Source organism: Saccostrea echinata, unplaced genomic scaffold, assembly GCF_033153115.1.
Source record: "Saccostrea echinata isolate AGI-Se365-2 ecotype Australia unplaced genomic scaffold, CSIRO_AGI_Sech_v1 ptg000029l, whole genome shotgun sequence".
In the NCBI taxonomy this organism is placed as follows: domain Eukaryota; kingdom Metazoa; phylum Mollusca; class Bivalvia; order Ostreida; family Ostreidae; genus Saccostrea; species Saccostrea echinata.
Window position 1 is genome coordinate 118,806 of NW_026889778.1, and position 27,647 is coordinate 146,452.

The following is a 27,647-nucleotide window of genomic DNA, read 5'->3' on the forward strand; positions in this document are numbered from 1 at the left end:
ATTTGTAAGACTAAAAGCAAAATGGGCAATTATTCTTGAACTAGGAATCTGTGTTCTTAATATCTTTATGTAATATGAACATTTCAGTTTAATCAGATTTTGCTATTCATATTTGATTGAACATTTCGCTATAAAATGTTACATTACGGCTTTCCGAATTAAGATGATCTGCGTAACTTTGACAATTAAAATTTATATTCCAAATTGTGATATTTAGAGATTTGAACAGAAAAATTTGATATTGCAAGTCATAGGCTTTTTAAACCCGCACGTTTTACTGTAGAAAATGCAGCTAAAACAATCCGAATTTTCCTTAAACTTCAATATGCCAACAAAGGAATTAATATAAGTAATATTCTTAATCACAAAAAGGTCCAGTCTTGTATTCCACCATATTTCAAGTTAAAGACTACACCTTGTATTTCCTACAAATATACTTCGGCTATTGCATCCAAACTTTTTAATTACAAGAAAACTTTACATGGCCTGGATATCGAATATCTAAAACATAATCCTCCATCGTGTTCATGTTCTTCTTCCCCTTACAATTATAGTACTGCTGGACACGTTATTACTGGTGACGTAAATATAGTTAATAATGAGGACCTTGGATCACTAATTTTAAGAGGTCCTAAATATAGGGAACCCCGATTCTTCAAATTGCGTCGGAATTTCATAAATATTATGGATTCTGTAGAAGATTATGCCAGACGATGGACCAGACATGAAAAAAGAAGACATTGATACTCTGTCAGAATGGATTAAATGTATCCGTTGTATGTAAAAAATCGCGCATTAGAAGATTGAGGGGCAATATGAAAACCATCTATCCTTCTGTATTCAATAATCCAGAAGTGAAAAAAGAATAAGATAGATAACATGATCAGTACATACTGGTCCCTGTTGACAAAGCAGGTAACAACACTGTCTTTGTTTGTAAGGCTCATTTTATTAAATGTATTTTAGAGGAACTTGGATTTAATTCTACAAATGGTAATCCAACTTATACTCATAATTCCCTTTCTAAGGAAAACAATCTTCAAACTCATACGTCCGTTTTGAATATTTTTTTTATTCACATAACATACATAACATTATACACATACATCAAGTTTCAGAAACACACGTGCGTTTTTATTTTATGAGAGAGAGAGAGAGAGAGAGAGAGAAGGTGAGAGTTAAGAAAATAGTAGGTTCCACCTGTTCCACTGGGTATCAAACTTTTCCTTTCCACCATTCTTATAAGAAATAAATTTTTTGTGTTTCATAATGAAATTTCATTTGTGATATTGCAGTGAGTACATTAATAGGTTTCTGGGTGCATCTTGCAGTATAAATATAATATTTCAGCCAAAGAAGAATAGCATTTTGAACATCAGTGTTTTCATCGATAAACCCTAAAATAAAAGATTTCTTAGTAACTATAATCTTTAGACCAGTCTTATCTTCAAGTAAATGAAGAAATTCTTTTAGAAAAATTTGTGTATTATTGCATTCCCGCAAAAGATGTTCTATTGTTTCCTCCTCTGTGTGGCAAAAACTGCTGAACTTACAGTCATTTTTTCTTAATTTTGAATAAGAATGAATTTGTTACTAAGATTTTGTTTATAATCATATACTGGAACCATTGGAGTTTACAGTCTTTTGTTACTCTAAAGGGTATTAAGTGAATTTTTTTTCCATTCCTTAATTTCAACTTCTAGAAACTCACTCCAATATGTTTTACCTGTTGCAACAGAAGAACTTTTTTAAAGGATTTCATAATAGCATTTATATTTTTTTCATTTCATTACTGTGTAGATATTTGGCATAATTAATGTGTTAGTGAGCTTTTTTATTGTTTTTTCCTGACCAGAATTTTTCATCCAAGCCTTTATAGCATGAATAATACTATTGTAAATTAATCTTTATTTTTGGGTAGGTGTTACAGAAACACTCATAAGTAAAGAGTGAACCGTTCTCATTTATGATATAATTAAGTTGCCTAATGTTTCTATCCAACATTTGTTTGTTATAAAATGATTTTCCACGCAGGTATGTTAAGGCAGCACACAAATCAGAATTCGGCGAATTTACACTTTTTCTGTAATATGTAACACTGATAAATCGGAAAAGTCATAGATAAAACTTTTGCTATCATTATCCAATCTTAAGACTTCAATGGGACTTGTACTACAGGAAGCACTCCACCACGACGTCATCATTTGAAGTCTATAAATAGAAAAAATATGCCTTAATGAAAAAGTGAAAAGTTCAACACTACCCCGGGGATGATTAATTTCTATTTTCAATAATAGTTATGTAAAATAATCTTTGTACCATGAAAAGTGCTGCTAGAACCCTACTCCCCTATCACAGAAATAATTATTCAACAATTTCGAATGAAATCTTACCAATTTTTTTTTACATTTTGTACATAAGATCGAAAAAAAATTATCAATTCCCGTTAACCATACGATTCTAGCAGCACTTTCCAAAAACTATAGAGTAAGAACTTTCGATAAAAACAAAAATTATGTTTCAAAGTAGGCGGCGTAGTGTTGAACTTTTGCATCTTTTTTGTTACGAACGACAGAGGAAAGGCTGATTGGGATGTAAAAACACTGTCTGCCTTCATTATACGAAGAAATTGTAAAAATAGATCAGCGTACCTTATTCATAAGCTTTAATTCCGTATGAATCACACATAATATTCATGTCAAATGCTTTTAAACTCCGAGTTCTCGTTACGTTTCACTTTCACTCTGCTAATACTGATTAACAGTTATGACGTCATGGGTTTGGTATTTAACCCCTGTGACAAATACATAGCTATTTATGCCACCCAAAAACGTTCAAAGTTCACGTCATATAGCTTACTATGACGTCATATTGTATAGACAAGTAGAATATCTGGTTGTAGCCTTAACATACTCGCGCACCAATATGTAAATGTGGATTGTAAAATAATCATGAGTTACCAGCAACATCAAACTTTTTTTTCAAGGTTTTGTAACATTATCCATGACTTAAAGACAAATCGAATTTTGCAATGAGGTGTTTAATCCCCCTATTTGTAAAAAAAAGTGAGATGCCTTATCCAAAATAATTTCATGGAAGCTATAAAAGACATCAGATTTAACATTTTCAAACCCCCTTCTTCATATTTGTTCTTACAATTACTTCTTTTTTTACTGTATGAGTTGAATTATTCCATATAAATGAGAAGATTTTTTCCAATTCCTTACAATACAATTCAGAGGGATTTGGGATTGATTAAAATATGATTTAATAAAGGTAATAAAACTAATGTTTTAATGACAGTAATTTTCCCTATGGGAATTAAAAACCTTTTCTCCCATTGTTTAAGTATTGGTTTAATATGTACTAATTTTGGTTCATAATTTAATTGTTGTATCTTATCCAATTCTACATCAAAATGCATTCCTAGAAGAGTAAATCTGGTAGTTCCCCAGTTAAGTTTGTAATTTGGCAGTAAAATTTCATCACTCAACTTTTTAGAACCTATTCACACTATGTGAGTTTTGGCATAGTTAATATGTAATTCAGACATTTCTGAAAATTTCTTTAATGTTTCCAATGTTTCTGTGAGGGACTCTTTCCTACCATCAAGAATGATTGATGTATCATCAACTAACTGAGAAATCTTTTTTCAATATTGTTTACAGTAATACCTTTAACATTTTTGTTTAATCTAATTTGAATTGCTAAAATTTCAGCACATATAATAAATATATATGGTGACAAAGAATCACCCTGTCTGCAACCCCTCTGAATGTTAATTCTATCAGAGAGATTACCACCTTGGTTTATTGCAGATGTTATGTCTGTATTAAAAAGAGATACCCACTTCTTAATTGAAGGACCAAAGTTATAAAAATTGAGTGCGCCTTATATAAAGCTCCATGATAAAGTATCAAAGGCTTTTTCAAAGTCAATAAGTAGTAATAGTCCAGGTATATTTTCTTCCTAAGTGTAATGCATTATGTCATAAATTAGCCTTGTGTTTTCTTCTATATATCTACTGGAAATGAAGCCTGTTTGATCTTGATTAATCATTTCATCTAAATAACATTTTACTCTGTTAGTAATAGACCCAGATGCAATTTTATAGACAGTATATAACAAAGTAATAGGTCGCCAATTCTTTAAATATTGTCTTGGCTTGTCACCTTTTGGTAACAAAGTAATGACAGCGTGTTTTTGTGTAATAGACAGACTGTTATTTTTATATCCGTAATTAATAGATCTAACTACAAAAAAACTAATATATTTCCAAAACATCTTCAATAATTCAGCAGAAAACCCATCCGATCCAGGGATTTATTTGATTTCATTTTGTGAAGTGTAGAAGAAGCTTCTTCCAGAGTAATTTCGCCTTCTATAGATTCAGACTCTTTGCATGAAAGCTTGGGTATTTCTTTATTGCTTAACTCGCTGAAAAAAAAAATCGATATTTGTATTTACTGTGCTTTTTGTTTATATCTCTTCATAAAATAATTTTGCTTCCCTCAAAATTTCTGATTGGTCATAAATAACATTTCCATCATCATCCTCCAATCTTGGTATGATCTTACTAGTAAAGTTTCTAGATTCTAGTGTGCAAAAATAATTTGATGGTTTTCCACCTTCCTCAACCCATTTTGCTCTACTTCTGATATATGTACCCTGTAACTTATGTTTTCGAATGTTCTCTAATTCTTGCTTTTTACTACACAATTCATCAATATTATTTTCACAAACATCTTCCAATATTCTAATATTTTCTATTAATTCTTTCTCCTTGTTTTCTTTCTTCTTTTTGATATACATGTAAGTTGCATAGGAAATGGTTTTACCCCTTATTTCAAAGAGCAGGGTTTCAAGGAATAATTGATCACTAATAGTGAAGGAAATGTCTGAATCTAAAATATTATTTCTGTTATCAAAATTGTATACTGGAGTTGCATATTTTTTTTTAACCTCTAAAATAACTTTTTTAAGGCATTCCAGATATTTTTCATCATGAAGTAAAGAGTTAATGAACTTCAAAAAACCCCTTCCTTTCTTAAAGTCGTTAAAAGCTATAGACAATGATATTATGGAGTGATCTGATCTATAGCTAGATTATATAGTACATTTTTCTAATCCTGACAAAAGGGACTCTGATATTAAAAAGAAATCTAATTGACTTTGTTTCAAAGGAGTTTTTCTTCTCCAAGAGTATCTACGAACATTTTCATGTAATTGTCGAAAAGGGTCAATATAACAATTATTTTCTATTATTTCCAAAACCTTTTCTCTTGCCTTTGGATTATTGATAGATTCATAATTATAATAATCTAATTCTGGGTTTAAAACTAAATTAAAATCACCACACCAGATAACATTACTACAGTGCATATCCTCAAAGGGGTTGAACATTTACTAACCATATCTATATTGGATTCCGAAACTTCATAAAAATCCTTACAAACAAGATTTTACCAAAATCAACAGCTTAAAGACTTACGACTTTTCAAATTTATACACCACCATTCCCCACGATAAATTAAAGTCCAGGCTTTTTGATATCATTGACATCTGCTTTTCAATAAAAATGGAACTCGTAAATTTACTTACCTTGTCATTGGTCATTTGCAAATTATTTTGTTAAAGAACATTCTAATTGTACACACAAGTACTCTGAAGTTGACATTAAAACGATGCTTGAGTTTCTGATTGACAATATCTATGTGGTTTTTGGAGACCATGTCTTCCAACAATGTATTGGAATTCCCATGGGTACCAATTGCGCCCCCTTATTAGCAGACCTATTTTTGTATTCATATGAAGCAAAATATGTTCAAAATCTTGCACGTGAAAAGGAGAAAACACTTGCTGTGGCTTTCAACTCGACATTTAGATATATAGACGACGTATTGTCAATTACCAATGCTTATTTCCATTCTTATATCGATACGATATATCCTGGTGAGCTTGAGATAAAAGATACCACAGATTCTGACACATCTGTTTCATATTTGGATATTTTACTTGAAAAAGACGTTGATGGTCATCTAACAACCAAGCTTTATGATAAACGTGATGACTTTAACTTTTCAATCGTCAACTTCCCTTACTTATGCAGCAATATACCTTCATCACCTGCATACGGGGTTTATATCTCTCAGTTGATTCGATACGCAAGAGCATGCTCTACGTATGAACAATTTCTAAAACGAGGTAATTTATTGAGAAACAAGTTGATGAATCAAGAATATCGGCTGTCTCGTTTAAAGTCATCATTTCGTAAGTTCTATGGTCGATACAATGATCTTGTCTGCAAATACAATTTTTCAGTGAGTCAAATGCTGACTGACGTTTTTCATACTAATTGTTAGGCCATTATTTACACACTGAATTGTTGACGGATTTTTCCGTTATTTCCCAATCATGACAAGGAGCACACGGCAGGTGTGACCTGTCGGCAGGGGATGTTCACTCCTCCATGGCACCTAATCCCACCTCTGATCTTTTAGAGGTCCTTGTTTGCTCTGCTCCTATTTTGTATTGTTTAATGGACTTTGACTTTGAATACTGTTCGTTATCTCCATATATTTCATTTATTACGTTATTTACATACTTAGTAATAAAATGCAGCACACATCAACTTAAGAAAAAAAATAATCATAACGGACTTTTGACATGTACATAACTTATTGTCTCAAACGGTTTGAGTGTGTTTCTATTTCAAATGTTCCCGGTCCGTAAATTGAATCTTTTGTCAAATAGACAATCAACAAGTTAAAATTAAGAGAATGTGTACCAATTTTTTTTTTCAAGTTTTATATTACCAGCGATGCCTCGTTTGATCTGATGATCCGCGCCTGTCAACTCGACGTGATACGACTCGTCGGATCAAGTTACTGTTATAATAATATATATATTCTTCAGGTATGGCATTAAAAAGATTTCTTACGTCAAACAGGTGGTTTTTAATTCCATATTGCACAAAAATATAACGGTACACTGTGTATATAGATATCTCAAATGCATATCCCTACGATACAATTCACAGAACTCAATGTTGTACCGGGATCATCTTCGAATTAAGTTAAATGACCCACCACTTTTTTTTAAATCAAGAAAAACTAAAAATTTTACTTTTTTCTCTCTCTCTCTAAAAAGTCGGTAAATGTCATTCCTCGGCCTTAGATATTAGTGATCAGCTACCTATCCCCACTTTTTAAAAATCTCCATACCTATTCCTACTTGCAAATAACAATAGATGTTTTGATAGTAATTATGTTTTACTGTAATTTGACTAATTACATCCCATCTTAGATTTACCTGTATTTTCTACATTTTTAGAAAGAAAGAAAATGATAAAAATAATTTATTTTAAATTAAATATATGGATTTTAGAAAATGAAACAAAAAGAAACCCCATTTTAATACATTTATCTTAGAACATAAAATAAATAGATTTATTTAAAAATGTATTCAATTAGCTGAATTTTAGAAAATACAATTAAAGGGAAAAATATGATTAAATTCACTTAAAAATTTCCATTTTTTAATTCAAATATTAGTGAAAAGTCTGATTTATAATTTTAAAAAGCCAATTTACCTGTCCTCTATTCCAACAGGTGTTCATTAAGTACTGTTTATATAGTTGTTATATATTTATGTAGTTAATTATATGTTTACACAAAAATTCCACCTATTCCCTTATAAAATCGTACTTTATCATATCTGATTTTGAAAAGAATAAATCATGTTACGACCCCCTGATATCTATTTTTAGATCTGTCATTCAGTCCTCAGGTAGAAATAAAATATTGAGGTAATTTTCGAAACGGTGATAAGGCATTTAAAAGTTGGATAAGATCACGGAGAATAGAGAACGGGTTGAAAATGTAATAAAAAAAGAAGTATGGTTAATTTACTGTCACACTACATGTAGATCTAAATTAGAGAATCAAGATCAAAGATACATGTACATTTGTATATTCAAGAATTGTTTTCCAGCGGGGTCCACACAAAAAAATCCAACCCAGACACTTCTTGACAAGCAAATCAAAAATACGATTTAAACTCCTCTCCCAAACGTAAAAAACCTATCTCTTGGGATGGAAGTGGGAGGGGTGTGTAGCCGTTCACTTCTAAAGCTTCTAGATATAGATGATTTTTCATACCATCTTAACACGGATACGCGTATTCTGGGGGGGGGGGGGGGGTCTGTGTTTTCGGATGGGGGGGGTCCAAGGTCACTTTTAGTTCGTTTAGTATATATATTTGATAACTCTGCAAATTCCAGAGGGGGGCTCCCGACCCCTCTAGATCCGTGCATGCCTTTTATTTTTTAACCCTCTGCACGGGCGAAAATGTAAACAATCTAAATCGACATGTATTTTTATTTTCTTTTTGAACGAACTCTTAATTATCTCTTTCGGATAGGTATTAAACAAAAGTTTAATAACATGCAGTAATTGCCCAAAATAAATACTGGTGAAGAACTTGATAAATAAAGTTATAGCACGAATTAATAAATAAGTAAATAATAAATTATTTAGCATTCAAAATGTTGAAATCATGTTGTTGATTTAATTTATTATGTAACACTTTATTTATAATATCAATTGATTGAGTTTATCATTTTTTTCTACGTGTACTAGCTGCTGATCTGAAGCTCGCTGGTCTAAAAAAATATGATGGATGACTAGAGAGCTACAGTGCCACCCATTGAAAAAAAAGTGTATATATATATATATCGTTTTATGTTGTTAATATCTTTTTGTTCATCAATTTAAACATGTACATTTTTTTATATTAAATGGAATTATTATTTGTATATTCACATTTCCAACTTTTTCATTACTGTTATCAAATCATGACCGTAGGAACCGGGAAGGGGGGGGGGGGGCTTGCCTTCAATAATTTTGCCAATATATAGAAAACTATAGAAAACTTAGCTATTATATGCTTGTGTCCCCCTAATAAATACGGCTGATGACATTTTCTTCTTCTTTTTTTTTTTTGCTTGTCAAGGAATTTTGGTAGTTGATAGTGCCCCCCCCCCCCAACTGAAAATGTTTGGCTGTGCCCCCCCCCCCCCCCCAACTGAAATTGCTTCCTACGGGTCTGAAATCTAAGAAATTTTAAGTTTTCTAATCTCAAGAAAAGTTTCAGAATAAAGTTTTATAGTAAATCAAAGTATCAAAGATCTTACTATAGTTAACTACAGTAGGATATAGCATATTAATGTAAATTTATGTTAGGCAAGTACTTTCGTCTCCCCGCACTTTCGTTTCCACGGGATATCTAGAGAAGCCTTTCAGTTTTTGCAATGAAATTTTACACAATAACTCCCTATGACCTAAGAAAGACTTCTGATGATTTTGAGTTCAAAAGGTCAAAAGTCAAAAATTTAAAGATTTTGTCTGTTTTAGCACTCTTTTCTGCACGATATTTCGAGAGGTCTTTGAGCTTTTGCAATGAAATCTTACACAACAACTCCATATGACCTAATGTCATCCCCTATTGATTTCGAGGTCAAAAAGTCAAAGGTCAAGGTCATAAATTTAAAATTTTGTCTGTTTTAACACTCATTTCCGTGCGTTATCTCGAGAGGTCTTTGAGCTTTTGCAATGACATTGTATACCACAACTATCTATGGTTTAAGGAAAACCCTATTTATTTTAAGATCAAAAGTCAAAGTCGTAAATTCATACATTTTGTGTCTGTGTAAAACTTTCATTTCCGGGCGATACATCAAGAAGCTTTTTAGCTTTTGCAATAAATTTTATACCATAATTCCCTATGACCCCGCCCGCCCTTTTTGATATGAACATTTTTTATTGCAATAAATATATACAATTGGATTGGGCACACGTTCTAAAAACTTAATTCGCCCTCTCCCCTCTAAAAGTACCCCCCCCCCCGATCCACGCATGCTTTTCCTGCGGGAGACACAGATTCTCTGAATTAGCTTGTTTACCTTGAAATCGATCTAACTCAAATTAAAGAAAATATTTAGTGTTAAAACATTAAACCTTTTTTTAAATGTTGTACGGACATCTCTGAATTAAAAAACTGGCTGTCTAGAGGTACAATTGTAAATACCATAGGCCCCAGGATCATAGAACAGACATAAACTTATGTCAATTTTTCAATATCCTTCAAAATATTTATTTGTTGTCAACTTCATCTCTAAATCTGCAGATAACATCATTTTGTTATACAATGTTGATATATATTTTTGTTTTGGACTGTTTGACTTATATAACCTTTGAGTACCGGGTACAACATAAAGATTTCGACTTTAGCTTAAGATGTTTCCTGACCCCAGCGCCAGGTCCATGCGACAGTATTTGTTAATAAAAACAATAATTTCAATTTCCAATTTATTAACGACGTCAAGTATATATGACTGTACAACTGCTTTCAATGTAAATAATTAATATAATTTATAGCTAGTGTCGGAAAAGTACATGTATTAAAACCGCTAAAACTACGATAAAAGTGAGCATTAACAAGTATTTCCGTTTCATATAAATCATGAATTTTAAATTAGGGTAGGAAGAGTATATGCATTTACTGATAACATGGATAATTAAAAAAAACTTGTCTTTGTATCAGAATGTCACGCTACTACAGCGGAATGAAAACGACTTTCATGGTATGTAGCATACGATTTCTTTCCTTTTTTTCCTTCCCCGAGTGTTTGGTAAAAACGTCTAAAAATCTGAAATATAAATATAATCAATAGATAATTTTTTCTACGCCCGAAATCGAAACCGCCAGTAAATACAGCATATTTATAAGAATGACGTACTTAGTGACATCTGATCAATTCATGACGTACTTAGTGACGCCTGATCAGTTTATGACGTACCTAGTAATGCCTGATCAATTTATGACGTACCTAGTAACGCCTGATCAATTCATGACGTACTTAATGAATCCTGATCAATTTATAACGTACTTAGTGACGCCTGATCAATTCATGACGTAGCTAGTAACGAGTGATCAATTTATGACGTACCTATTGACGCCTGATCAATTCATGACGTACCTAGTGAAGACTGATCAATTCATGACGTACCTAGTGACGACTGATCAATTCATGACGTACCTAGTGACGCCTGATCATCATCACAGTTTTCTTCACTTCTGTACCGTTCTCTACTGTAGGGTACCAAGGCCAGATCCAGTCTGCCGTAGACCAGGGACCGTTTAGGAAGGCGTAGTGACAGTGGTTAAACCACCAGCCGCCTCCTCCTCCTCCATACACGTTATCAGCACAGTGACCGCTATGTCTGTCGTTATCAATGTCTGGGGTGCTGAAGTACATTCCTGACAGATCTCTGTAAGAAACCCCCGTGTCTAACATCCTGTCACCTATTGAATGAATGGAAAATAGTTACTAGTACATATCATGGCCGTAGGAACGGGGGGGGGGGGTGGCACGGGAGGTTCCATGACATCTGATCCCACCTCTGATGTTTTGGAGGTCAGTGTTTGCTCTGGCGACCGTTTCACTAACAAATCGCTAATCGTAAACGTAGGATAATATTTACGACTGCCAGAGGTGCACGTAAATGAGCGTTTCACTAAACCTATCGTAAACGTAACACTTACGACTGGCGAGTTACGATCAACTTATTAGAACAATTCTGACAAAGAAGGAATATTTGACTGAGAGAGAGAGAGAGAGAGAGAGAGAGAGAGAGAGAGAGAGAGAGAGAGAGAGAGATTACAAAATTAAAAAAAATATTTCACCATTTTTCTTAATCTTAAAAAATAAATAATTAAAGAAAGAAAGGACAATAAATTAATGGAAAATGAATTCTTACATTTTACGTCTCTTAATTGACATGCATAGTCCACGATGGTGTACAAGTATATAATATTCTATGTTACTTCAAGCTAAAATTTCTGTGTAACATAAAATTTTTACTCAAGTCAACTTGTGATTGTACACATTGGCGGTTCTCGTTTCATGTTTCTGTTTTAAATAAATATAATAAGTTATATTTACATTTTTTTGCTTCGTTTGTAGCGACTGGACGGTCACGCCTCTCTGTGTAATAAATTCCAACAAACGAAACAAAACATCTGTAAATGACTTGTGTCTTGGTCATTTGCATATTCATTAAATAGTGAAGTAAATAGTATATAAAATCTATTTATAAATATGCAAAATTTGTGTTCTTTGAAGCACCAAACTGCACGCGACATGACGTCATAAGTCCATCCTAAATGCCCAGCGTCAAACTGCGCCGAAAGTTAGACGAAGATGGAGCTAGACGAGATTGATTTTTAAGCGCTAAGCGCAGCGCAAAGCGCTTATTGTCATCTTAATACTACTTCCGTTCGCGATCCAGCGCCACTTAGCAAGTAAGATTACTCCACCGAGTCTTCTAAAAATATGCAACTGGAAATCCCCAACTCGCTTTCGGCTATTTTAGAGTAATACTGTGTTACGCACATGTCTAATAATAGGTGTCAATAAGTGAGGTAGATAGTATACATTGTAAGAAAATCTGCTGTTAGTGGATAAAGGCGGTTCTTATCTCTATACACTGTAGTTCATTAAAAAAATTATGTCGGCACTGTGTAACATGTAGCTAACAATTGCTGCAGTGATAATACATGTATCGAAGAAGTATTAAAAAAACCATCAATGGTGCAAATACTTTAAAAACGGTTTATCATATGTCATGTATATAGTGATTGTTTAAAACTCATATGGGATTTTAATAAGTATTTAAAACTCAAACTGGAAATAAGTTATTTAATAGAAAATCTCGCATAAAATTGATATACAATGTTCTTACATGTATGATCTATATAATTTATATCCATATTAACTAACTTTTTTTTCTTCTAGACCCTTATTTCAGACAAAAAAAACAAGTCTTTCTATTATCACCCTTGCACCATGCAGAGAGCTATCAATGATGTTGATTTTCGCATCTCAGTATCAATTATTAACAGACGTAAATGCATTCATGAACTGTCTATATTCGTGTAATATAGCATTGTTTCGCAAGGAAAGGCAGTTTACGACTGTACGTACATGTAGGACACGTAGTGGCTGAATCCACTTCGAGAGGAAAACTAATTTCTCGGAAATATTGATGACAAATATGGCGCTTTGTGTGTGCTGTGCGCAAGATATGTCGAAAATGTAAAACCTTACTTAAACGTTCTCAGTAACGGGACAGGTATGTTTGAGTTACCGATTTGTCTGCTTAGCAACTTTATGAGCACTAAATGAAAACAGAATGAAACAATGTTGTATATCTTCATGAAAATCAGAAAATAGGGTTTCATATTTGTTCATACTTGAGATTAATATACTATCTTTTCTTTTTTGGGTTGTTGAATTATTTATCATGGAACTAGCACAAAAATTACTGGTCAATTATTTTCAGGATTTCTTTTCAAGGAACACACCAGTGCTGTGGATATTTTATTTTATTCCTATCAGCATGTTTTGAGTGGTAGTTGATATCATACCTAAACAAGTTAAAATTAAGCTAAAGCATCAAATGTCTGTAAAAAAAAATTACCGATTCATTTTAAAGTATTTTAACAAGAAAGAGTTAAAAAAAAAATACTCGAGTTTTTAATGACATATTTTTATTCCGAAGAAAAAAGTATAAATTTTTTATTTAAAAATGTGATATTTACAAATCAGCTACAAATATTGTGAGATCAACAGAAAAGACTAATTTTCGACGCAAATACATTATAAATCATGTATATGAAAGTCAAAGATTAAAGAATAGCACTGAATGTTTTTTCATCAAACGAAGAAGACAAATATAATATACTTATACTCAAATTCTATATATACCTATTATCTCTGACAAAACTACGAAAACGCTTCAGGTGCTAATTTCCTGGATTTTGTAACATGTTGATGCCGATATGTTGCACAGCGCGATGAATGTGAAGTGTTAAAAATGTGTAAGGCACAGCTGTAGCATATTCAAAACAAAATGTAATAGTCTAAGTCTTATTTATCATTAATTAATACCGGCGATTGTGTAAATATCTTACACACTCCATTGAATGTACTTCTTGTAAAATCCTTTCTATGAAATCGTAAATTTATAAATCGCTTATGAATATGAGAATAAATTGAGATATGATTAAAAAAAAACCAATTCAGAATATTATTTTCGTTATTTTAAAGATCTTTTATTCATAACTTTAATAAATGTTATCAATAAGGATTTTTTTATCGATATGCAGTATTGTATGCAATAAGAAATAACACCTACATTTTCTAACAAATAAAATGACATTCGCCAACCATAGGCGCTTGGTTTCAGTTTAAATCGGCACACGATTGAAGGGCGTTATTCAATCATTTTTGAAGCTAGATCTCATCCGACAACGGTAGGAAAAGTGTAGATATTGATTAAAATCAAGTGTGAACCAAGACACCCCCTGAAATCTAAGGTGGCAACTGTCGTACCTTGGTTCTTTTTTATATACAGTTATATGATATTTTTAAAACGTGCTAATTTCAGCGATCTTCGATTTTTATTTTAATGAGTGTATTCAGACACACCTAGAAAAACACATAATACACAAAATACACCATCCATGCACCTGAAACCAAGCGCCTATGTCACCAACAGCAAATCTTCATTTTGAAACACTCGTGAACACGAAATGAATTTATTATTAAAAATTATCACAGTGCTGTAGTGTTTCAGTCTAATAAACTGAAACTGAAAGCAACGGATGTGACGATTTCTAATAACGTAAAATGTAGAGGCGCCTCGGAATTACACGAAAAGCCTAGAGAGGTCAGATTTGTTCTATCTGCATAGATTTAATGATGTTAAAGAAAAAGAAAACTAGAAGCGAGTGCTGCTCATAACGGCAAACTAGCTCTTAAAGGAACGCCGAGACGAAGAGTAAAATTCGGACTGTGCACATTGCTCCAAAATGAACTTTTTTCTAAAATAATTCCGGAATTGCAATTTAACACAAATAGACAGTTTTTCCATAACTGTTGTATTGCTCTTTCTTGCCATAAATAAATTAAACTTCAAAAACAAAAAAAGTAACTGAATTGCTTTAATCCAATTTGCTGAGAGATAGTAAATTTGACGCTCAGGCAAAAAACTGTGTGAATTTTATCTTGACTTTTTAAATATATATTCATTTTTTGGCAAATTCTGTTGAGTGAACATGTAAAATTTGTTCCAAAAATATTAATTGACACCTGCATTTCAAATTCCTAGCGTATGATAACGGGGAAAATGCTCCGAGTAAAAATATGTAGGGCTAACATTCCAAGATATTAGATTGTGTAGATTTGTAGAACTTTCTATTAAATATCTTTCCACCACAAGAAACAGCCCCCCATAAATCTTGTTCTTTATGATTTTATGGCCAGTTTTTAAATTGAACGTTTTATAATTTTATAATTCAAATATGTTATAGAAAATGAAATTGTAATAAATAGTTTTGAAGCGAGAGGTTATTACTAAACTTTTCTTAAAAGCTAACGAGTGACATACCTTAAATAGCAACGTATATACGACGTCATGGGATGTCACAGTCTCGAATCTTCAAATATATCCTCGTGCGGTTAAAGTAAATGTGTATCAAACAACTGTGCTCGCCCCTAGCGTTTGCACTGTCAACATATTACTTATTCCAATACAATAGGCAATTTAAATTCAAAATAATTCTGAAGAATGTCAAATTGTAAACATTGCTTAGCGCTTTCCAGTACTTTCAGTACTTTGATTTAAAAAAGTGATTTAGACAAATATGTGAAGTTATTGAAAATGAGGAGTTTGTATTAGAAGGAATAAACGACATGAGTATCGGAGATTTTGATTTCGGATTTCTTTTCGGAGAACAAGAAGTTTTTAATACTGAGCCACCCCCAGAAACCCCCGAACCACCCACAGAAACCGACGAACCACAGGGAATGTTTGCGAGACCTATAACCGATAAGAAAATAAAGCTTCTCACGGAGTATCAGGAGTGTAAGAATAACAAGGCAAACACGAGGTGGGCATTTGGCGTTTGGAGAAAATGGCGGGAGGAGAGAAATAAACTTTCGTCGAATACCGGTGAGTTTATTCTAGAATTTTCTGCAATGGACGCTACTTGTATGGACTATTGGTTGCAAAGATTTGTCGTCGAGGTTTGCAATCAAAAGGGGAATGAATACACGCCCAAATCGTTATATTATCTTATGTGTGGTTTGCTGCGACATTTGCGTGATATTGAAATATTTGGAATGAACCTTCTTGACCATAATGACGATAGATTTGCACGGACACGTAAAGTACTCGACGCCCGAATAAAAAGCCTCGTAGCCCAGGGAATGGGAACGACTGTGCGACAGGCCGACCCAATACTGCCAGAACAAGAAGATATTCTGTGGGAGAAAGGTGTGCTTGGGCAAAATTTCGTCATTTCCTTAAAAAACACGGTTTTCTTCTATGCCTGTAAAGTGTTTGGACTACGTGGATGTGATGAACATCGTCAGCTCACAGTTCAAAATTGGGTCTGACGCGCAGGGGAAATTCATTCACTTTGTGGGCAGACAGAACAAGACGTACCAGGGAGGACTACGTCAAATGCAGCTGAGCAACAAAAACATAAAGCATTACTGTCAGGCAGGTAAGTCATCTGATTAAATAACATCTACATTAAAGTTTGTATTTACTGTACAAGAATATACATAGTTTGTTAAAGTTTTTTTTTAATAATTAAGTCCATAGATCTATAAATCCCAGGTTTAGGGTCAAAGTCAGATAGGCGTCCAAACTGGAGCGGGGGGGGGGGGCTAGGGGTTCTTCTGCACACCCCCCCCCCCCCCGATTTTTTGTTTACAAAGATAGAAATAATATAGGCATGGAACATTGGGGCGTAGTCTTCAAACTTTTGTTTTGTTGGTTGAGCCGCCCCCCCCCCTTTTCAACAGGCACGTAGCAATATTATGTTTGTTGAAAGGCCGATTCCTCCCCCCCCCCTACAGTATAGTCAAAGAGGGTAAGTGTGGTAGGATATGAAAAAAATGATATTGAAAGGAGTTCGATCTTACCCCCCCCTACCCCCTCGAGATAGGATTTTCGGGTTAGGACAATTTCAATTACCCCCCCCCCCCGGCCCCCACCCTTCTTTCAATATGCTTCCGACGTGGTTTTCCGCACTTATATTATTGTTACTTTTTTACAGGGGAAGCCTTTATGGAATTTTCGATTTGTATCTGACAACACTGGGCAACAATGGACTCTTTTACCGAAAGCCTTTACCTAGTCCCGAGATTCGATATGGTACTCAAGCACTTGGAATTAACAAGTTCAAATCGATGATGAAGGAAATGTCGCTGCCGGTTGTTCAATATGCAACTTTACAAACCACTCTGTTAAGAGAACCTGCGCAACTCAGATGTATTTGTCCGGAATTGATGAGCAAGAAATAATGGCCCGTACAGGTCATCGTTTGGAGAAAGCTGTCCGAGAAATCGTCTGATAAAATACTAGAAACAGTTAGTTCCGTACTGGATCCGCCCGCACCAAAGAAGATCAAAGTTGAACCACCGACTTGTTCTTTAAATGCCGCTTCAGCCGCTGAAGACGAACCCATGGAATTTGATGAGAAATGTTCTAATAATTCTACTTCTCGTAGCACAAGAAACCCAGGAAACAGGAGTGTTCTCTCGGAAATTACTGAAAAAGCTCTGTTTCTAAATTGTCAATTTACTTTCAATTTCAATTGAATTGGAATAATTCTTGCATTTCTTAATTTTGTTTTATGCAATGTTCTTAATTAATCAACATATTACATGTATATGCAGGTACAGAGCTGTTTAGGTTTCAGTTGACGAGTTTTTGAATCTATGGTATGATTTTGTCATACTTTGTTTAAATCTTGTGTGTTTAGAAAATAAAATCAATTCAACCCAAAAAAGGATATTTTGAAACTTCATAATTGGGAAGTTAAAGTACAGTACAGTAGAAGTTATAGAAAAGCTAAGCTCCGCCTCCTATAAGTTACAGTATACTGGAATTCAGCCAAAGGTTTTCTATCTGATTTAAAGTATGGCTTACATCAACGGAAAAAGTACCGCACCATGACACAAATAAATAATACAATTCGGTTTTTTCATTAAAAATATTGCCCATACTCTAATGCATATTTGTCAAGAGTATTTTTTTTAAATGTTAACGCATATTAGTATGTATTATTCATATTCTTTCTCTGCTTTCCGCTTCATCAACTTCTCAGAGAGCAATTGCTTTACAAGTACTTAAGATTCTGCACTTGTTCAGAACACAAATCTTTACGTAAATGTTTAAGCAAACTATCCATCGCAATGTCCCATGCAAATTTAAAACACCGGTGGGGGGAGGGAGGGAGGGTATAATTGCGGCAAAATAATTATATTAGGTCTACTGTCACAATTTCTAAGTTATCAAACTAAATTACTAAATTCAAATCTCTATATATAAATTGACACGACAGTCTTCAATAACATGCGCTGATCCAACAATCGGCTACCCACTCCTAATAGAGTTTGTAAATAAAAGTAACCGTACCTATAAAGGTAGAAGTGTTTATTTGATTTTACTTTGCCCCAATTCGTAAAGAGCTAGAGCCACGAACCACGGAAATGTGCCTTAGCTAAAAAAATTAATGAGGTTTTCAATATAAATAGTGTAGACTTTTAGTTTTTCATCACTGTTTTTCTCTTTAATGTATCTGTAATACTTTTTAAAGATTTTACAGTATGGCATTGTTTTGATTGAAATTTGCTGGAGGAACGTCATTATTTATAACGTAACGTCATTACGTTACATTGTAACGTCGTTAAAAAAAAATCTATATTGCAGTTATATAACACATTCAAAAAAAAAAAAATAAAAATTGGAAAGAGAATTATCAAACAGCATCATGATCAGTTTAACAATATATTATAAAAAGATTTCATAGCAGTTAATGCGATAACTGTGCACGAGCATAACTGATTGCATTATATCCTAATCCTCTTGTACATGAAATAAAGAGCACACTGTAAACCAACTATTAATTGCGTCATCTTTTATTCGCGATTCGTCCGTTTGAAATCAATCCGTGACGTTTTGTTTTTGCGACTAATAAAAATTTTCAACAAATTCAAAGCAATATAAATGGTTTGCGAAACTGGTGCATGTTTCTCACATGCAAATTAAAGTTGGTTTACAGTATCTCACCGTTTTTCCAGTAGTTTTAATCAAATCTGAGAAGGTGTTGTATCTCATAGATGTAATGTAAAATATTACTTCGGGATTATAATTTAAAAAAAAATAGCTTTGGAAATAATAGTCAGGGGAATTATTTAATTATACACGCATGAATGGAGACAAACAGCAATTCTTTACTGATTAAAATACTTGAACTGTTCGATAACAAAGAATAAAAATAATGGCGCACTTACTTATGCTTGCACTATAATGTACATGTGTTTTGAAATTAAAACGCATGTGATACGTTGTTCCGCCACGACAGTCTGCCCCCCCCCCCCCCCAAAAAAAAAAAAAAAAAAAAAAAAAAACATGGAATCGAGAGAACACAATAAATTTAAAAAAAAACATAATTACACTTCAAGGACGAGATACATATCTGACAAAAAGAAACAATAAATTCAAATACGTATAATAACGGGAGGGAGTAAATAGCTCCAAATTGTTGTTGTTGTTGTTGTCTAACACCGATTATTACTGTACACAAAACTTGATGTAAATGTTTATATATATACGTATGCGCAGATTTGAAGAGGGGGCTAGCCTGGTGTTATTTAATTTCAGAGTTATTAGATTTATATAATAAAATAATAGATGTGTTTGGAATTCCCCTGCATACGCACAATTAAATTACGGACCACTGCAAGTCCGTAAAAAGAGTCTAGCGGTTTGTTCACGACAAGTGTCTTACAACCCCTGCTTCTTTCAGGTTTTTTTTTTCTTGTCAAAACATTTCTGAGATGTGTAAGCCCCCCCCCCCCATTGGTGAAGATTTTTTTTCTTTTTTTTTCCTTTTTGTGTTCATCAAAAAAATTTTTGAGAGAGAGAGATGGAGGGGGTGTTTCAGTGTTTATTGTTTTAGTATTAGCTAAATGTAACAAACGTTATTGTTAATTAAATCAAAAACACAATTTTGAAGGCACAAATGCTGTATATTTCTACATTAAAAATATTAATGTGTGAAAAAATCAAACTATTTACGCTTCATGTATATCTAAAACGCACATGATTGTTGCAATTGCATGTATTTTAGATAATTGCTTTGCATTAGACATTTGTATTTTCTTTTAATATAAAGAATCTGAAAAAAAGTATTAAGTTCAACATCTAGTACGGCAACAAATCGGTAACTGGTTCTTGACACTTTTCAACTATTTAAAAATTAAATTATCTTAATGAATTTCATCAATTATTCTTGTTCACGATAGGATCAAAACGTCAAATTATGACGTCATCATTGATGTACGTAAGCCTGAATCAAAAGAACGTAATTTTAAATTTTAGATGAAATAATACAAGTTAAATATTTAAGATAATTTACATCAAAATAATTGACAATTTCGGATAATGTAGTAATCAAGAATAAATCTGATATGTTGATAACTAATTTAGGCTACTTGTATTTACGCTTATAATGAACTTGTAATTACTGTACTAATGGAAGAACTTGCTTCAATTTCTGATAGCTCAACGTTCATAAAATGTAAAATTCATATTGGCCACACGTGAGTACCTCTAAGATACTTTGCATAAAGACGCATATATGTAATATTTATCCGTCTGCAAAGTTTGGAAGAGGTACTTGAGTGTGGCCACATTCAATTTTTTAAAATAATTACCGCAAAATAAATTTTTTAGCAGTTTTTAACATCATTGGTATTTTTAATGCTGCGCATGTGCTAAAGACGGTGGCTTGTGTGACAAAAATTTCTATGTAGAGTAACACGATATTGTGGGCAACAAAATAACATATAACAGGCATTGTGATTTCAAACGTGAATTTTGTCTACAACTTAAGGCACATTTTGGTGGTTCGTGGCTCCAGCTCTTTTCCAAACAAAATTTTCATATCTTTTTATCGTTATTTCACACCAATTCACCGTATACTGCATGCTCAAATATTTCAGTGATTTAATATTTAGAAAAGAAGAAAGTAACAGTGGGAAAAGGATCTTTCTTTGTTTAATTTTTATTTTTGGGTTCTGGGTCAGTGTTGATTTCTATAAAGGGGATGTTCATGTATATATCTTCTGAGGTTTTTTTTGCTGTTGAAAGACAATGCAATCGCACCTATCTTATCCCGATTTCCGACTGTATTTTTATTGGTTTTAGGGGGCGGGGGTATATTGAGCTTTAGAATGAAATTGTAAACTTGAAGTTTTTTTTTAATTATTTAAACTTTATCTACGTTGCGAGTATATATAATTTTTTTTTACTAAGCGTGAGATTTAAGATCGGACTCGGTCTACACAATTAACCAGTATTATGACCGAGAGCAGATCTCGATGGTAAAAATAGGTTTTCTTACAACTATTTTTGGTTTAAGTTGATTTTTTCATGAAATTACTCGCACGTAAGTATCTTACGAGTGCCCCTGACTGCTCGTAGACTTGCGATCAACTTTAATCGTAACTCGCAAATCGTAACTCTTAATGAAACGCACTCATGTTCTACGTTCAAGTTTACGTCTACGTTTACGAGCTACGATGAGTTAGTGAAACGGTCGCCTGCATTTGATTTTCATTGTTTAATGGACTTTTGAGCTTGAATAATGTTCGCTATCTCCATATATTTCATCGTTTAAAGACACATGTACAGTGTCATACAACATGGGTGTCCAATCTGAATCAACAGCTACCTCAAGCACCTTTAGTGTACTCTTTATGATATATATATGATTCATATAAGTCAGAATTACAAACTTGGTGTGATGTACTCTTCGGTTATAATGGTGTTATATAGGTGAAATGTGGTTTTATGTTTTACAAGACTGCAATCCGAGAAAATAATGGTATGGCATGATAAAGATACTGAGTACGTCAACACGAAAAAGACTCCAAGACGATAATGGAATTTTAAAATAAAATTCTGAAATAATGCAATTTTTTATGTTCGCGATGAGCTCTGACGAAAAAAGTATTTAAGCTGATATGATATGGGATTGTTCTTACATATGTTATGTACTTTGACAAAATACAGGTTTGATGTACTCCGACAAGAATTTTAAAGTACAACACACCTGTATGTAAGATAGATGTAATCTATCTAGATAATCTATCTATCTAGATAAGTAGATGTATGATAATTATTTTATGTACTCCGACACAATACACGTGAGATGTACTTTAACCTGATACAGGTGTGATGTACTACGACAAAATACAGATGTGATGTATTACGACACAATTCAGGTGTGATGTACTATTATATAATACAGATGTGATGTACTACGACACAATACAGATATGATGTGCTACGACACGATACAGATGTGATGTACTACGACACGATACAGATGTGATGTACTACGACACGATACAGGTGTGATGTACTTCGACACAATACAAATGTGATGTACTACGACACAATACAGATGTGATGCACTACGACACAATACAGATGTGATGTATTACGACACGATACAGGTGTGTTGTACTTTAACACAATACAGATGTGATGTACTACGACACAATACAGATGTGATATACTAAGACACAATACAGACGTGATGCACTACGACACAATACAGATGTGATGTACTACGACACAATGCAGGTGTAATGTACTACGACACAATACAGGTGTGATATACTACATCAAAATAGTTGACAGATGCGGATCATCAGATCAAGCGAGATGCGAAGGTCGAGTTTGATCTGATGATTCGCGCCTGTCAATGAGACGTGATACGGCTCTCCGGATCTAGTCACTGTTATAATGATAAATTTATTATATACCCCCTTACAACTAGCAAAATGTTTTAAAAACCTTTGAGATCAATTATATATTTTTCGATTAAAAAAGCATTTTGTCAAGGAACGTTTTGATGCATAAGAAAAATTACGTCATGTTTCTGCGTACTACGTCATCAATTTCAGAGAGTGGTGATATGGTTTCAGAAATCACAGTGTGGTGATCCGGAATGTCGGATCACACCACCACGAGATTGTACGAAATCTATAGTAAAATTGAGTGATACACACTTGGGTATATGATAGTATTTAGAATATATAATTCAAAATTTTAGCTACTTGACAATGACAAATTCAATGTCTGCGGAATTCGTGAATTGTACCTACAAATGATATCCTGAAATATTAAACATGTTTAATTAGCGTGGAATCAAAAACGGATACAGAATATAGAAAAAAAATGTATTTTTGTCTCTTTTTTCATCAACTTAATAATCTTTCAGTGTAAAAAAAAAATATATGATGATATACTTGATTTGAAGAACTTAACATGAATACATTAACCTAAGGTTCCCGAGGCAGGTCCAGCAAGGAAGAGTTGATATTTCCCTGTTTCGTCGGAGACGGAGAATTGATCGTACATTTCATACAGCGTTGTGCCATTTTGAAGAGTGATGGACACATAGAGGGATGCGTTCTTCTCTTTTGTTAACTGATGGATTACGTCATTTCCTGTATTAAGATATGCTTGAAATCAGCTGAAAAGTCCATTACAATACAGTTAATTCTATTAAAGATATGAATATATCGTGATGAAAAATCAAATTATTTTCCTAAGCTGTAGACATTGGTGCTAAATTTGGTCTCATTAAGACTATGTCGCTAAATGATTTTCTTCTCTTCTTTTTTCTAATTATCTGAAATATCAATTAAACACGATATGTGAATATCGTAGAGCACATATTACCTAGTCTTAAAATTAGCTCTTTATTACGCTTTAATTTTCTTACCTGCCACAAGAAATGTTTTTCAAACTTTGAAGGAATAAAAAGTTCCTATTTGAAAATGATTTATACTTACCAGCCCAGACATCCTGTTCCGGTGAACCAAAACCATTTTTATATTCCCTCCAGGTCCTGTAAAAGCTCACGGATCCGTCTACGCGTTTCTGAATGGCCTTTGAAAATTACCATGCATAACAATTCAGTTAGTTGCTTCGAACAATCATAGGATCCGTCTGTTATGATATAAACTCAAAATATTCAATTTTTTATCCTACAATCCTTAAAACACCTAAAACAATGTGAATTATGTTATGTACTTTTGAATTTTGAAATAAACTAGATAAAATGTACCGTCCATCCTCCGCCTATTGTTTCCATGTCGCAGTAAACACTGACAGGAATGGTTAAGGTGCCGTAGGGGTAAATGTCGTACACCCCTGTACTAGTTTGATCGTCTTCACGAATATCCTTACAATCTTTGGGCATAACTAAAGCAGAAAAAATACAATATACAAGAATAACTACAAAAAATAACGGAGTCATATAATGTATATATACAAGTAATGAAAGGATACACATAATACCTGCATTATATATAGGTTAATCGTCGAAGCTAAAATGTAGTAGTAGTAGTAGTAGTAGTAGTAAATTTTATTTATAGTCGGACTATATACATTTAACAAAAAAACATGAGCTTTAAGGCTCTTTTACCGACTAGTAACATAGAAACACATTTAGCACAAATAAAATGTACATATACATATATGAGAAAACATGCTTAAATTTGACAAGACAGAAGCACACATAGAACACAAGAATGGAACTAAAGACACTGGTAAACACACATAAAAAAGGACATAAAAGACATAACATAAGAAAGACACAAACACACACATATACAACAAAGATCATGCACACACACACACACACACACACACACACACACACACACACATATATATATATATATATATATATATATATATATATATATATATATATATATATATATATATATATATATATATATATATTAAAAAAAAAGAAGAAGAAGAGGGGTTAAGATAGCACTAATATAGTAAAATCATAACTTAAAACCAACAAACAGTAAGCTACAAAGGGGGGACATCAGGTATGAGGCTTAAAAGTCTGGAGTCTGCAAGAACTACATTTACAATTTATTTCTCCACACCAAGATGAAATGTAGTTTGAAAACTGATTATAAGAGGAGAATTTCCTGACTTCATTTGGCAGGGATTTCCAGAGCTTTGCTGCCTCATACCTGAATGATTTCATTCCATACCTTGTTGTTCTTGGTCTTGGGACCTCTGCAGTATTTGTATATCTAAAATTGTATGAATTATTTTTAAAAACAACTAGGTCTTGCAAAAAGACAGGACTTAAACCTTGGATAATTTTAAAAGTTTCTAGAGCAATGGCTTGCATTCTTCTAGTTTTCAGGGATGGTAGTTTAGATTTATTCAATAAACTTTCATATGAGCTTTTATAATCTTCATAGATAAATCTTAAAGCCCTTTCCTGAATTTTTTCTATTTTACGAGTGTTTTGCTCTGTACGAAAGTGCCATGTTAAAGGACAATAACTGAAGTTGGACATTATGAAAGAATGATATATTGTAAGTTTTCCTAACTTAGTTAAATGCTTTCCTATTCGTTTAAGAACATTTAATTGCCTTGCTGCCTTTTTACACATATTTGTGATATGTGTATCGAATGACAACCTGAAGTCAATGGTGATGCCTAGAAGCTTAACCTCACCATCACAGGGAATTTTGACTCCATCTAAATCAAATATAATGTTTTTACTTTGTGTTTTGTTACCAATAGAAATTGCCTGAAATTTTTCAGGATTAGCCTGCATTTTATTTGAAGAAATCCATCTAATGAGAGATCTACTGTCATATTCTAGAGCTGCTACCACCTGTTCTAAAGATTTATCAGACTTTGATAATGTGTTATCGTCTGCATAATTGTAGAGATTACATTTTTCTACAAAGAAGAACAAGTCATTTATAAATATGTTAAATAGTAGGGGACCAAGAATAGATCCTTGTGGGACACCTTTAATGATGTTTAGCATGTCACTAACATGATACCCTAATTTAACACATTGTTTTCTGTGTGAAAGGTAGCTGTTTAGCATATCTTGTGCTGATTCAGATAGGCCGTAGGCTTTTAGTTTCAGAAGAAGTAGTTCGTGGGGAAGGCAATCAAAGGCCTTGGAAAGATCCATTAAAATGGCTGCAGTATATTCATTTTTATCCAGGGCATATTTCCAGTCTTCAATAACTCTTAATAAAGTTGACTGACATCCAAAACCAGACCGAAAAGCTGATAAAAATGGATTAAAAATTTCATTAAAAAAGTTAGTTAACTGTGTTTCTATTGCTCTTTCGAAAAGTTTTGACATTGTTAGAAGGACACTTAGAAGGATGTCTATAATTACCCTTCTCTAAGGTACTGTTTTTCTTGTGTATCGGAGTCACCTGAGCAATTTTTAACTTATCAGGAAAGGTTGATGTTGCCAGGGACAGATTAATTATTTTGGTCAAAGGTTTACTGATAATTGGATTAGCAATGTGCAAGAATTTTGGAGAAATTCCATCTATACCTGTAGCTTTTTTCACATTAATTTTTTTTATACTTTTGTCGACAAAATCTTTCATTATGGGCGAGAAAGAAAATGCATTCAGTTGTGTTGTACCTAGAGTATTTTCTCTAATTGCTTTGATACTTGGGTGGTCCTCATCAACCTTCTCATCTGGATTTCCAATATCATTAGCACCATTTATGAAATATTCATTAAAAATCTCGCTTATCTCATTTTGATTATTTACAAGTTTACTGTTTTCTGAAAGAGTTACATCTTTCTGTATGAGACATCCCTTATTTGTTAAAAAAGGCTTTACAGTTGGCCAAAAGTCTTTTGATTTAGGTCCTCCAGCACATCTTTCAATAAAATACTGATTGATAGATTTGTTTTTTAATTTTGTTACAAGATTTCTTTGTTGCCTATAATTCTCCCAGTTCTGGTTTGATCTTATTGACTGATATTTATTTAAAAAACATTTTTTTTCTTGTATATAGCCTTACGAAGCTCTTTATTCATATATGGCACTTGTTTTGTCAAAATTTTCCTTTCTTTAAGGGGTGCATGTTGTTGGCTACATCTAAAAAACAATTACTAAAACTTTCATATGCCTCATTGGCATCTGTGCTTTCAGACAGTAATGATAGTTTATCTTCTAATTCCGTAGTGAAATGTTCAACATTAAAATTTTTAAAACTTCTACATAACCTTTTCATTGTTTCCCTTTCTCTAATTTCAATATTCACACAGAAATAAAATTGTGACAGTCACTAATACCAGTTCCAAAATTACACACTTTTCCACATTTATCATTTTCATTAGTTATAATCACATCTAACAGAGATGGTTTCCCAATCTTAGTAAAACATGTTGCTTTTTTAACAATATTTTTTGCATCATGTGTGAACTACATGTAAACTACATGTACAATGCAGATTATGTTAAACTGTTCCTCATTATCTAAAATCATTTTAGCTTTCTAATTGCTACAAATCTCTGATCAATGACATGGTTAAAAGTATTTTAAAAATTAAATACAATCATTTCCAATACTCTGTTGAGGATTCGAACATAAAGAGGAATACATTATGAGATCTGATGAT

The 27,647-nt window shown here is 33.0% G+C and overlaps 2 protein-coding genes across 2 annotated transcripts; one reads left to right on the forward strand and one right to left on the reverse strand.

Annotated features, from left to right (window-relative positions):
• Nucleotides 1-15,817: 15,817 nt before the first annotated feature.
• LOC133194296 (zinc finger MYM-type protein 2-like) lies at nt 15,818-16,522 on the forward strand. Its single transcript, XM_061330279.1, has one exon. The coding sequence runs from the start codon at nt 15,818-15,820 to the stop codon at nt 16,520-16,522; it is 705 nt and encodes a 234-aa protein (XP_061186263.1).
• Nucleotides 16,523-23,489: 6,967 nt separating this feature from the next.
• Nucleotides 23,490-24,312, reverse strand: LOC133194299 (fibroleukin-like). Its single transcript, XM_061330281.1, has 3 exons — nt 24,286-24,312; nt 24,011-24,107; nt 23,490-23,662 (listed from the first exon to the last, which is right to left on the reverse strand). The coding sequence occupies exons 1-3, from the start codon at nt 24,310-24,312 to the stop codon at nt 23,490-23,492; spliced, it is 297 nt and encodes a 98-aa protein (XP_061186265.1).
• Between the last annotated feature and the right edge of the window lie 3,335 nt (nt 24,313-27,647).

Coding starts and splice junctions, on each gene's coding strand:
- LOC133194296 (XM_061330279.1), top strand. CDS start 15,818: ATGAGTATCGGAGATTTTGATTTCGGATTTCTTTTCGGAGAACAAGAA.
- LOC133194299 (XM_061330281.1), bottom strand. CDS start 24,312: ATGGAAACAATAGGCGGAGGATGGACG. Junction 24,108..24,285: donor CAATAGGCGGAGGATGGACG/GTACATTTTATC, acceptor TAATTTTCAAAG/GCCATTCAGAAACGCGTAGA. Junction 23,663..24,010: donor GGAACAGGATGTCTGGGCTG/GTAAGTATAAAT, acceptor ATCTTAATACAG/GAAATGACGTAATCCATCAG.